General features: G+C 41.8%; 1 protein-coding gene across 1 annotated transcript in view; it reads right to left on the reverse strand.

Moving 5' to 3' along the window:
- Positions 1–502: 502 nt before the first annotated feature.
- The window catches only part of zzef1 (zinc finger, ZZ-type with EF hand domain 1), a 34562-nt gene continuing 21066 nt past the window's right edge, over positions 503–13998 (reverse strand). Inside the window, exons 41-54 of the mRNA XM_083926507.1 lie at positions 13672–13846; positions 13451–13583; positions 13130–13356; positions 12694–13002; positions 12506–12606; positions 12239–12374; positions 11682–12041; positions 11416–11559; positions 11047–11215; positions 10854–10952; positions 10539–10704; positions 7587–7737; positions 4735–4806; positions 503–2742 (exon numbers count right to left, since the gene is read on the reverse strand). Of these exons, the coding sequence (XP_083782633.1) occupies positions 2662–2742; positions 4735–4806; positions 7587–7737; positions 10539–10704; positions 10854–10952; positions 11047–11215; positions 11416–11559; positions 11682–12041; positions 12239–12374; positions 12506–12606; positions 12694–13002; positions 13130–13356; positions 13451–13583; positions 13672–13846 (2323 nt within the window). The 3' untranslated portion in view covers positions 503–2661. The remainder of the gene's footprint in view (positions 2743–4734; positions 4807–7586; positions 7738–10538; positions 10705–10853; positions 10953–11046; positions 11216–11415; positions 11560–11681; positions 12042–12238; positions 12375–12505; positions 12607–12693; positions 13003–13129; positions 13357–13450; positions 13584–13671; positions 13847–13998) is intronic.

Below are 13998 nucleotides of genomic sequence, written 5' to 3' on the forward strand. Positions count from 1 at the left end.
CAGGGGAGAGATAAGAGGCAGACCAGGAGCTGAGGGGCCTTCGAGGTAAAAACCCAGTGTGCAAGAAGAGACTAAAATAAACAGAAGCCACGTTCTGCCCGGACAAAAACACAGAAAAGGACTTTTTGATTTCAGAAAGGAATGTTTTTGCTGGATATGTGGGTATGTGTGAAATAAAGTGTAACATCTACTTATTTTCTTTGGAGGTAAAAGGGCTAGAAGCAGCACTACAAAACAGAACTATTGACGTGGTGTTGGATCACTGAGTACAGTATCTGCTGGGAGTGAGTGTGTGGGCTTTAATCAATGTCGACCGCGTGATCGATACATTATTTGTCGGTCCATAGAAATTCTCTGGTGAGCCTACACATAGAAGAGACGACAGCAGAGGTTTTATTTGAGTCATTTCTATTTTTATTAGAAATGGATCACACAACTACCCAAGCAGTACGTGTTTTAACCTTCAATGTGCCATGCATACAAAATCAGAATCAAAGTGTCCATCCGCTAGTGCCCGATAAAGTTTATTTGTTAGGGGTTGATATCAAAGTCTTTCCTCTGTGCAATTATTATTCACAGATATGTACATTCAAATTAGTCAGCCTCAAATATCAAGCATCCTCGCAAAAAGAAAACCAACATTAAAAGTAAAAAGTTACAAAAAACTTCAAATGAAACAATATATTTCTCTTTAAAATATAATTAATAACTATTCGGCTAACATGAGTTAAATTATGATTGCTTCATTTTTAACCATAGGCACGTCGTAGATAGGTGAGGCGTCGTAGAAGCCAAATGGAGACCATGTATCTCTTCCTCTCTCCTCACTGCAGCTGATGTTTGTGTAAACAAAACCACCGAGCTATTCTACGGTCCTTGAGGGGACCATTTAAAAAATAAAAGTAAAAAATTTAAATAAAAAACACAACAGAGTCTAAATCAGAGATGTTTCCTGGCTCACAATGATTGGTTTCTTTGGTATAAACCACCATGACTTCCTAAAACTTAAAGAATATCTTTATCTGAAATGAATACAGTAAAGATTGGAAAACAACCCCAACTAACTCACTCTTTAAAACACTTGTCAAGATTTGTCACCATACAAAACTTGATGCCTTCTTTAACATGAAAGTACATGACTGATGTGTGTGGAAGTGGCTACAGGTGGATCTCAGCTTTAATCAAATGTGGGGTTAGTGTAATGTGGTTGAAAGTCACATTAAACATTGAAGGAAGCATCACACCGATTATCTGTGTAATTAAAAAGATGAGGTAATTCAGTATTAAAGATTTCAACTTTTTCAGCTTACAAAATATGACATGTGTTACTCGTGATAAGTGGCATAATGTGTCTATTTTAAATCTCAACAATGACAGTCAATTCGGTTTTTAAAGTGACTCATCTGTGTATTAGTGGGAATCAGCGGTGTTTGCAGTTATAGATATTTGTGTAATATTTTTGCATTCATTACAATACACAATGTATGGGGACATGATATTGTGATACACCATTATTTATGATTCAGATTTTCTTTCACTGCTGTGGAAAATAGGGTTCTCGTAAAGTGGTGGACTTAATTATACGTTAGATAAAATAATAATAATGAATAAATACATCTGTGGATAAAACTGAAGGCCTTAAAGAGATCTGGGGCATTCAATGAATTCTTTTTTGCTGTTAACCATTTTTTGTGAACAGCATTTGACATCATAATGGTCTTTCATTCATTCACTGGCAATGGAGTGAAAATTACTTCAACATATTGATAGAATAACATGGAGGAATGCATTGCAATAGTATGTTATCACAAACTTCCCTCAGCTGTAAAGTTAATTCTCACCCTTTGCAGAGATTATGGCTAGTGTCGTCTTAATCCTGTTGAGCCCGATTGAACTGTTAGCAGTTTGGAAGTGGATCTTTGTGCATATCATGACACAAAGTCGCAGATCAGATATATGTTTCGAATACCTGTGATGATAAACTGATCCTTCAATTGGAGCCCTAAAAATACCATCATCTACTTCTGTTCCGTGATAAGGAAAGAAGTAAGTAGCAGAGAAGGTTGGGAGGAAGGAAGTGTAGGTAAAATTAAGGAAGGAAGGAAGGAGCTAGTAGGTCAGTACTTTCTCCTCATGGTGACTAATGGGACTCCTCTGTCCTGGACAGTATTTTTAGGATGCTCTACATGTCCACTGAGACACGCAAGTCGCCAAGGTGACCTGTTTTCACCATGATCAACTATGTAACCCAGAGTGGCTGCTGTTTATGTGGAAGAAAGGCAGGAAAAAAGGAAGATACTTCCCTTTGAAGGTCACAAATTTGGCACACTTCATGTCCTTTAGCACGGCATCTTCAAGTAAAAAAAAAAAGAAAAGAAAAGAGACCCCGCAATAGTTCCTGTTCCAGTGAATGCACATGCTGATATACTGGATTCACCTAAGGCAAAAAGGATTGTGAGTAAGTGTGGAAAGTGCTTTTTGAGTACCCCTCCACAACTCCTGTCCAGAGTACTGCAGAAAGTCAGCAGGGTGAAGGGGGTCCTTTAAGAAGGACAGCACTGGATGGTTAGGGAGGTTTTTCTCTCCCTCACCTCTCCGTTGCTTGTTCAAAGTGAACCAGCTGAGCCAGGATGTGTCCCCTTCAGGTTGTTCTCGTTTCTCTCAGGGGGCCATGTTGAGGAGCTTGGTAGATTTATTGGGGTAGTTGATAGCCAGGCTGATGGCAGCAATGTTCTTCAGAGCCTACACAATAAAAAGAAGTATGTGAAATATAAGTTTCTATAGAAATATAGAATCAAGCATTGTAAACCTATTAAACAAGATGTGAGAAATGTCACCTATGATGCATGTTGAGTGATGATAAATAGGCAAATTGAGGGTGATTAAACCGATGAATCAAGGACTTCTGTGCAGCTACGTCACCCTACTTAATACACAAAAGTGCTTGACAGATTGAACTGTCATTTGTTCACTGCTGCCTGCAGGTTGGTGATGATAGCTGTAAGTGGGTCTTGGTCCTTGGTTTACCAAAGGAGTATTTCTTGGTGTCTTGTTTTGTGACGTTTGACGGATGCCACTATCAGGTCAAAATCTCCTTTTGATCAAAACTTTGTCCAAGACCAAAAAGCTTACTGTGAATGCCTAGAGCAGTTCTGAAGTTATCAATCATTAAAAACGATAATGGGAAATATGGTCTACAATATTGTTGGTTGGAATTCAGGAATAGGTTTTTTATCTTCATTTCAACAGGCTGTATTTAAAACATTACCACTGGATTCAGAAGACATAAAAAATGTGATCTGTTTCCAGTGGTAATGTATTAAATACAGCTGCTGTACCAATAAACATGCTGGTTAAGCTATCCAAACCAACACAGTTTACAGAGTGACAAAGAGTTTTTGTTGGTACACATTGGTACACAAGTTGGAGCACGATATCGCTGTTTGGTAGCTCACAGTGATTTATCAGAGATTGTTTGCTGACAACAACTGTCTGCTGTGGCTGGAAATCAGCTTGATGAGAGTGGTGGAGTGAACCAAGACAGTAAAGCAGCAGGCTTTAAAATAAAAACAATGAGCTGAAAGATACTAAAAAGCTCAGTAGAGCTGTGGAGAACTGTAGAGTCAGGTGAGAATTCTCTTTCACAATACACAATATACACTGTTCAATCATGTGTCCCTTTTTTATTTAGTTTTTAAGTTTTTCTTGAAAAATACCATTTAGCCACTGATTTTGGGGCTGAGAAGTCCACTGCAGCTCCAGGTAATGCCCCGGGCCCCACCACACTTCAGTACAGTACTTGCCGATTTGACTGTTTGTGTGCTCAGATCCTAGCATGCAAGTTATTTGCCAATGACATATCGAAAACACGTATTTTAAACTGTTATCCATGTTTAATTATGTGAATCACAGTATAAATAAAAGTGTGGACGAGTAGAGGGAATATGATCCTCTGAACACTACAAAACTTGTACAGTGGTTTAATAGACTCACTTAAAATAACACTAACTGGAGGAGAGAACTGTAGAGTAGTCCCAAGTAAGGGAATTTGTTTTGTAATGGATGGCTTTGGAATATTTTTCCAACCCTTTGAAAGTGAACCTCAGCCAAATTTGCTCTTGGACTTTGCATTGCTGCTATAATAGTTATGACTACTGCCAAGTCATCCATGGCTTTGTTTTCAACCTGACAGGTATTAGGTAACTGCGCAACAGAACCGCCCACCATGTTTTTCATCACCCCGCATCCTCTGCTCCTCTTAACTGCATTCAGACTCCTTTGTTGTATGACAGGGTCCACAGTACAGAGAACGCTGTGGCTCGCTATGCCACAAATTCTAATGGACTGTAATTACCAAATGCATTAGTCCTGAGTGCGTCCCACACATTCAAAACAATGGGAGGGGGGTACAGAGGGATCTGCTGGGTGTCAACAGCTTGGTGATTCACTAGCGAAAGAGACTCCAGCCGCAAGCTGACTCACTGCGACTTTAGACTGTTCAACCAATAGGACTGCGTGTTTAAGAAAGAGGGTTGCATAATATTAGCACACTTCAGGGTGAGTTTCTTTGAACTACTATCATCCATGTCAGGCAGCAATTCAAAACTGTAAACAACTGTAAACAGGATGACATGTGAGAGCCTGGCTGACGGCAGGACTTTGAATCTAAAAAGGCAAAGATGTAAAAAGTCATTAGTGGTTATTATGCAAAAACATACAAGGTTTATTTCTTACCATTGCAGTGTGATTGCGGAGCTGGTCGTCAGTGGTCATGGCTAACAAGTATTCCTGGAGGATGCCCTGCGCCTGGAAAACACAGCAGAGTCTGGTAGCAAAATGGTCTCCCGCCATGTTTCCAAATGCGGCTCGCAAATAAACACAGATAACCTCACAGACCGGATAACGGTCATGATTAAAGAATTTCCAGGAACAGACTACCCTAAGAGGTTACATAAGGGATGAATTCAGTTATAAATGAGGCCTGGTTCCCTGACCACTCTTCATCTCCATCTCAGCATTAAATTCAACTGTGGAATGTTGGAACACTCAATCAAAATTATAAACAAACTGAAGAGCGCTTCCACCAAAGCCGTACGGGGCATACGTACCTTGGGTTACATAAGCACAAGGAGTTGGGGAACACAGATAAGACGACATAGCAGCTAAATGGGCTGAGACTGGCCAAATGGAGCTTTTACAGAGCTGGAGACACAGCCCAGAGCCCTGGTCCACCATCCATCTCCCAGCACCCTAAATGTTTATGCTGGGGAACATCCTAGGACGATTTGTACAGTCAGTATTGCATGACATACTATTTTGATTCCTAAATTTAACTTTCACTTCCTGGGGTAGGGAGTTCAATGAATCTCAGTGGACCTGACAGTGAACTCTGTGTGCGTACAAAGACCAAGGACTGAGGCTGGAATGTGAGCTGCACTGGACCCTAAAACTTTAAAATAAGATGGTCCAAGGCTCAGACCTAATATGGACACAGAGGACTCCATAAAGTGTCCGGTCCACTTATTAGCTTCCCATGACTTTACAGTAGAGTCATTATAGAGCTGTTGAACTTGGCTGCATGTCATCACTGCAGTTAAGCTCATATGTCAACATGACATGAGGGCCACCAACCTTAGTCCACACTAATCCTTACTTTTTAGGAGTATGGTGACAGATGGTTCAGTGTGTTGTAGGTAGAGTACTGATGCTTACAGCTGATGAAGGTTTTCCAATATCTATGACCATTTTAGGATGGATTTAAACAGGAAATGTTCCCCTCTATTTTAGTCATTAAATCCTCTGTGAACAAATGCAGATGTAAAGAAGTCATGGAACAGTGAATCCAGTTGACTCCAATCTGTATGGTTCATAACCAAGTTGCTCTTTGTGTAACCAAATTCAGAAGCCCATTCACTGGCTGTATACAGCTTCAACTGACGGACACTTTTAAAAAAATGTATTGAACACGAACTGAACCAAGTGCAACAAAGCAGCAACCACCAGGGTCAAAATATGAAGCCAACGTGGAACTGCTAAATAACTGCAGCTCCTTAAGTGGCCGCTTGAGGCTGTCTCCAAAAGCCATTCAATCCCCATAAGGTAGAGACAAATGTTAAAACTTTACAGAAGAAATAAACATTTTTACAGCCCGGTACAAAAACAGTTTTGATCTCTATAGCTGATTTACCCATTCATGACAACTGTACAGGGAGTGAATAGTTATATTACTCACTCATAAGGCTTGGCAATATGAAGATATATTTCATCAAAACGATATGAAAATGTTTGAACTGCATTACATCATTTACATTCTGATCCTTGCATTTTATGTTCATTTTTTGCAGTTAAAGTTATTAATAGAAAATAGTTAATTCAAACAAGAGTACACAAAAATAGGCTTTAACATGTAGTTATTTCATATAGATTATTCATTTATTGAATTGTCATTCTATATAGTGATGTATATCATTAGCGGGGCATGGAATGACCTATATCGGGAACGATTCTGAGACAGTTCCATCCACGTTTCTCCATGATCCATGTATCTCCACGATGAGGTGAAGAACTACTGCGGCACAGACATTTGTCTTGATGCAAGGTCATGCCCTGTGATGATGCTCTGCTGGTGCCTATCATTGCTAACACAACACTGGGGTGTCCATAAATGGCATCCCAGGCAAAACTGCAGAGCACTGCTACTGCCCCCTTGTGTTCATCAACTAGTACTGCTTCACTTAAACAACTCATTCTCCCTCACACGAAACAACATTCAGTTGGTGCAGATGGGAGCACAAAGTCCATCCCTAATGACAAGTAAACTGATGTAATTTTATTGTCAGATCAGTAGCCTCAGTCCTCACCGACCAGACCAGTAGGGAACAGGAGAGGTAGTGCTTTTCTGGGACTGTCTGGTTCAATTGCTTCTACGGATGGGAAACTCCTGGCTGACGGCGTGCTCATAATCCTTGAGAACTCTTTTAATCAATAATTCAAGACAAAAAGAGAGCGAGAGAGAGTGGGACAGAGATAGAGAGAGCAAGCCCATGTGCATCACAAAATGGATAGCATCTCTTTCTCTCCCAAGCAGTCTGCAGGGAGCCAGTGTGGCACTGTGCCGTCTGGCAGATGGCTGGGATGGGCATTGGCCCTGAGCCCAGCACAGAACAGGTGGGTGGTGGAAAAACATGCACATCTCACAGACAGGCCGATATAGACAGAGAGATGGAGGAAAGACAGAGACTGGAAAGAATAAAATGTCAAATTAAATTTTACTCCTCTCATTCAACTTACCTCATATTAGATATGTTATCAGGCCAAAAGCAGACTAAGAAATGGTTTCTACACAATCAGCCTGCTGAGTTTATTCACATTCAACAGTAAAGTCGATAAAACTGTCATCACAGCAAAAACTGCCAAAACAGCTAAACACATATCTCAAATGTCATTCAGCCACACCTACAGCTTTAACAACAGCACCTATACAACACTAGATGTGGCCTGCCTGCCTGCTTGCGTGTGCGTGCGTGTGTGCGTGAGAGTGTGAGAGTGTTAAAGTGTGTGCGTGTGTGTGTGTGCGCATCACTCACAATGGCACGGGCCTCTGTGATGAAGAAGAGTTCAGTGAGGGCTCGGTGAAGAGGCAGTCGCACGGTGACACTGGTGGGATCCTGGCTCAGGCTGTTTTCCATAGACATAAAGAGCTGCCACAGAGGTCGCAGTAGCGTCAGCTCACAGGCTCTGGAGTGCAAACAAATCGATAGTTAGACAAACAAACACGGGCAAAACAGGACAAAGAGTTACATTCTGAGAAAAGCAATGCTGTGGCAAAAAAAGAAACGAGAGCCAACTTCATACATGTAACATGTTTATCTTGTAATCTCCAACGGCCATAAACTGAGCAAAACATGTCCGCTCAAACTGATGTGGAGCCTGTCCAGTGACTTTCCCAAAAGAAAGAAAAACAATTAGAAAGGAGAGTTTATGAGATTATACTTATGCTGAGAATTCTGTGATGTTTGAATGAATAAATCACTTCTGCATCCATCTGTATGGTATCATGAAGTATCATGAAACACACAGTTACAGTGATCAGATATGCTCTCTGTACTCTGCTATTGCTGTGTCCTGGTTTGTCAGGTCATGTGTGGTGAACCAAAGAGCCTCCCAGACATGTTGTAAGATGCTATGAATAATGATTTGTCTGAAGGTCTGATATGGTTTCTCCACAGAAATGTTCAATTAGCTTTCAAAATCCAGAATATTTATACGCAAATATATGTAATTTCAGAAATGAAACCACTAGATGCCTACTACTTTACTGAAAAGTCCATTCTCGGTGTATGTGACCTGAAGGCTTCAGGTTTCCACATTACATTTGTGTAAAAAGTTGCAGATAGAATTGCAAAGTGGGAAGAGATATTTAGGACGTCCCTTTCATTCCTCCCCTAGACAATGTTATGTGACAGCTTGACTCAGCATCAATTTGTGTTAAATCATCAGCACAAAAGAACACAAAAAGAACTGCATTAGAAATGATCAGATTCTCTGATCAAATGTCAAAGGTAAAAGGTAAAAGTGAGCATAAAAACTTGGAGGTAGATGTAGACAACTCACATTGCTTAAAATCCTGCGACATGAACTGCTAATGCCAGATGGAAACTAAAGATCAAGAAAATGTCTCCATATCAAGGGCAGTGGAATTATAATTCCTCATGCCAAAATGATACACGAAACACAATTTCTCTGTAGTTGAAATAATTAAAGCTGATGGCCATAACGTAAACTACAGGGTTGTTACATTTTCCAGGAGAGTGCCATATTTCCGTGTTAAGAAAAGAAAAATTGAAATGGGAATACAATTCTCATACATTTTGTGAAGTCAATGTGAGCCTGAGCTCAGTCTGCTCATATGCAAATTCCTAAACACATCCTTTACCTCATCTCCGTGGTGACTACCAGGACATGAGGGATTTATCAAGGCCTTTATGCAAACCCTGTGTGGAGTCCTGCACCTCTGGGGAAAAAACACTGCAGAGGTCAAAATCTGCACCGGGTCCTCTTACCAAAATTACCACGACTTACAGTGTTGTGCCTGAACGATAGTTCATGAACTCGTTGTTTTTTGGGCGAACGTGAATTGAATGTACTGTATTCTGCCTGATGAACGTTACTGTGATCTTGTTCATTCTGGTGTCAGTGACCGACACAGTCTCTCAGTGTAACTTTGTTCAGTAGGGCGCCAGATTTCTATATAGAAACCCAGGCTAAAACACACCGTAAACAGGCCTTAATATGGAGCAGAAAAAACACCCAATCTGGCAACACCAGCCGCCAGTGTGGCACCGCTGCATACGTCATCAGAACCAAACACAGCATGGAAGTGGCAGCAACGTGTACGGGACAAAGCAGCAAGGAGGTGTCGTATTCTCAGCTAAATGAGTTTTAAGACAAGGTCGGTGAGGATGGGAACAATCTTATATTTCTATGCAAACTTTGCCCGCCGACTTTCAAAAAAAAAAAAAAAAAAAATCAGCAATTGAGTCACATCAACAGCAAACCTGAAACGGCACATTGAACTGAAGCACCCGGCAATACAAGGTCTGTGCAAGCAAATAAATAAATCAGAAGACAGTCAAGACAGATCCTCAACCCAAACTGCGTACAGTAGCGGCTCCGCTGTCATCTCCCAGCCACAGCTGGACGACCTGGTGGTGCAGTTTACTGACGGAGACCTGCAGCCTTTGAGTAAAGTGGAAAGCCCAGCTTTCATAAACTTAATTTCAAGTTCAACCTTAATTTCCTACCTCAGCCTGGTTCCTGGTTTTACTATTCATGTAACTGAAGCAGGATTCCAGTAGTCATTTTTAGTATGTACTAAAATGAAAAAATTATTAGAATAAAAAAAAGATTTAAGGATTACTGTCCTGTTTTTCTTTTTATCTATTCTCATTTAAAAAAGACCATTCAAGCAGCAAGTTTTTCCTCCTGGTTTTGAGAATACACTGTAGGTGTGAAAGCTGCAGCTGCTCTCAGTGTGGACTGAATGGACAGCAGCAAAGTGTTAAGCAACAATGTGGAGATGCTGTCCCCTCAGTTCTGATGTAAACCCTGGTTGGATAAGGATCAAAATCGGATATGAAGATGAAATCTGATGCATTGTTTTAGTGGTAAAACTGATACAATTATTGCTGTCTGTTGTTCTTTATAGACTGTAGCAATATTGAAAATAATAGCTTGCAGCAACATATTTAAAAAAGAACCATGAACTAGTTAATTTTAGGAACTGTGCACTTAGTTCATAATTTTGAATATGAACTAGGAACTAGTTCATTTTAAAATTTGTGAACTGAACTTTGAACTAGTTCATGTAGAAAAGGAACTTTCCCAACACTGATGACTTAGGTTCAGTTGAATGGGCCTTATGCCCAAGTGAGAATATTTGTGCATATTATGTTGGGAGGACAGAAAAAAGTGCGAGAAGCATCGAAGAGAATTGAAAGGAAGGGAATAGAAACGTAGAAGCAAGGTTGGACTCTTACGTCTGAGACTGACACTGCAGGAGGCGGAGCAACAAGTGAATGGCTTTGAGACGCTGGTTCCCAGTTTGACGACAGGCCACACCCACTTGCCACTCCCAGATGTCAGCCAGTGGCAAATGACTGAACACTTGGTCATCTGCTAACATTTGCTTCAGTATCTCAAAACCTGATAAGAGACAAGCAAAAATGCAAACAGGTGACAACCTTAGCAACCTGAACATTATTTTTTTCTCCAGAGTTGTTCTCTACCAAAGTAAGCATGTTTGCACAAACAAAGGAAAGGAAAAGGAGAGTATCTGTTTCAGTGTAAGGTACCTGTCTGGAAGCGTCCTCTGTGGCCTCCTGTAACAGTGAACTTGTAGCCCCACTCTGTGTTGCTCATGTCTGACATAAATCTGTAGTACAGGGTATCGCCTGAGAAACCCACACAACACATGTTAATACACGGTATTTAGTTTATTAACTAAACTATCTGAAATGCAGAGACACATATAGCAATAAACCTCACCAGGGATCTCAAAATCAGGCCATTTCTGAGGGGAGCCACTGAAGTTGTGGACATCCTGAAGGAAATCACTGCTGCTGGACATGATGAGCTCATCACAGCCTTCCTCTGTGTAGCAGCGGGAGTCAAATTTTACTGACAGGTAGATGGCCCCTGGGATGTGCACCTTGTCCTTAAGAGAGAAAAGATGAACACAACAGTTCAGAGTCTTGACATGCCCTGCTTTAAATAAGAATCTTTTGCAAAGTCTTATTTAGTTAGAGAATAGGTTGAAACTAAGAAAGTGGCATGTCAAATAAGGGACAATTTAACTTCTTAAAAACACTTACGCTGCAATGATAGAAAATAAACAAAAAAAGGCAGTTTACTCACTTCAAAGTTGGTGTTGTTGTCATATGGGTGTTTGGACTCTCTGATCTGCACAGCCATACCTGGCTCCTCCATGAACTGGCAAGCAGTGAGAGACAGACTGCACAGCATACTCTGGCTGCAACCCTTCAGCACCCTCTGGAGAATCTGATCATAAATGGATAATTACAATCACATTAATCCACAACACCTAAAATGTATCATAGGTGGAAACCACATATTGCCTTTACACACAACACAAAATCAACATTCTCTTTACTTCTACCCACCTTCTCCCAGAGCGGCCTCTCCTCCAGCTGCATTAACATGTCCAGGATGTAGGCCATGTGTGAGGCCCCGCTCAGTTCCAGGGCCTCCTCGCTCAGTGCTGTCTCTGCGGGCCAGTCGGCCAGCAGAGAGGCCAGCACGTGGCGGGCGTAAAGCGTGGCGATGGCCTGGTTGACCTTCACCAGGTATTGACGAACTGCCCGATTGCTTCGCACATCGAGTTCCTTGTGCAAGAGAGCTGAACTTTTGGTGCGCCTCTGTTTGGCATAGCTGAGCTGTAGGTCACTCTCTGAATTTGTGATGAGCTTCTGGGCCACTACGTTGATCTCCTCTGTGGCCTTTTCACAGTGACTGGGTTTAGACTGGGGGCGGGTGGGGGGGTTGGGGACACATATCAAAACATCTCCTTCAAACTTTTTCTCAGAGTATCCTATCCCTTCTTGCCATCGTTTGTAATGTTAGTAGCTATTTCTAGGTGGTGCTTCTCAAAACCACTGTATAATTCAATACAATTCATGAAAAAATATTCTATTTCAAGGCACATTTCTAAACAACTCACCACGCATGACACCACAATCATATCAGTGTCTACGGCCTTGGTGTTCCTCTCCTCAGAGCGAGGCCGCCTGTTAGGTTGCCACTTCTGAGCCAGTGTACGGATTGTCTCATCTGTTTTTATCTCTTCTCCATCAAATCTGAAAATAACACAAAAGTACAATGTTTAACAGAGATGCAGTATGATATTGTAAATCATGACCTTTACCATGGTGGATCAGATAAAAAACTAAATTAAAAAGAAAGTCTCTATACTGAAGTCAATTCTGACCTCTTCTGCACCTCCAGGAAAAAGGAGTCAGTTCTTTTCATCTGCAACTCATACATAGCCCGCAGGATGGGCAGAGGGGCGTTTAAGGCATCATGGGTGATCTGCATTGAAAAAAGAAAACGAGACTTTAGATTAATACATCATACTACATTTTTGCTGCATGTATTCTAAGTAGTATGCCTCGTCACCTGGAAGCAAATCTTTGTTTCCTCATCGAGACCCTCTAAGGGGTCAGATTTGTTGACGTCTGTGTCGTCAGCACAGCTACTGGAGTGGTCAGAGTCGTGCTCCTTGTCCTGCTCTCTTTGGTCTCGCTCAGGGTCCTGTGCCATGGAATGGATCTCCCTCTTGGAGGAGTAGAGCATGATGGAGAGAATCTCTAGATCTCGCAGCAACCATAGCTTGCTGAAACCTGTCCCTTTGCTGCACTTCCTCACCAGCAGCTGGGTCAGTCCTGACTGCTGGATGCCCTCCTGAGCCTGCTCTACTCCATGTTTCTACACAAGAGGACACAACAGAATTAGAACACCACCTCTGGATTAATTGTATATGATCTAAGTGACTTGTTCCTAGCCCTAAATTTTGGAGTGGTATTGAAACACATTCCTAGGTCATGGCAGGTACCTTCAGTGTATTGTAGAGGCCTTTAAGGGCCAAGGAGAGAACCCAGGATGCCTCAACAGCATCAGGAGAGCCGTTGTCCTGGCTGGTCTGCAATAGGTGGCTGATGATAGAGGTGAAATTGCTCAGGTAACGGCTGAGCAGGGCCTTTGGGGAGCCCTGCCCCTCTGACTGCCCTGGAAGACCAGCTGCAGTGGAATCCTGAGACTGGATGAGTTGGTAGTCCTTCACTAGAAAGAGGAGGAGGAAGCACACAGAGGGTTAATACCATGTTAATTTCTACACACTGGTAAAGGAATTACAGTGTGCTATAACTGCACAAACCTGTTTTCCTTTTGCGTGTCTTAACATCCACCACTGCAGCATGGTTCTTCTCTGTGAAGTGTTTGAGCAAGATCATGTTGTGCTGCTCATTGGCGTTGTCGATAAACACTGTCTGGGTGCCCACACACAGCACCTGACAGACACACAGAGGAGTCACATCTGGGCTTAGAAAGTGAGGGAGCACCGTGAACTACCATTCAGATGGTATGTGTACTACCTACCTCGGGGAAGCCCACCAGCACCAGCAGGGTAAAGAGGTTGGTGCGTTTGAGAGTTTGTGGTAGCTGCTGAATACAGTGGTCAGTAAAGGCAGCGATGACTGTACTCCACTCAGGACAAGCATTCAGACTGTGTAAAATATCTGCCACTGTGCAGGCCCAATCGAGACCAATACGACTGCACAACAGAGGAAAACAAGAGAAAAATATCAAAATAACTATAACTGCTGATGGTTTGCAAATATGTCTTCATCAGTTATCAAAAGCACAGAAACAACGGTACAAGCATCTATAAGTTTTCTGGAACATAAATTCTCAACTGTGATTAAC

This window comes from Echiichthys vipera, assembly GCF_963691815.1.
Source record: "Echiichthys vipera genome assembly, chromosome: 14".
Lineage (NCBI taxonomy): Eukaryota > Metazoa > Chordata > Actinopteri > Perciformes > Trachinidae > Echiichthys > Echiichthys vipera.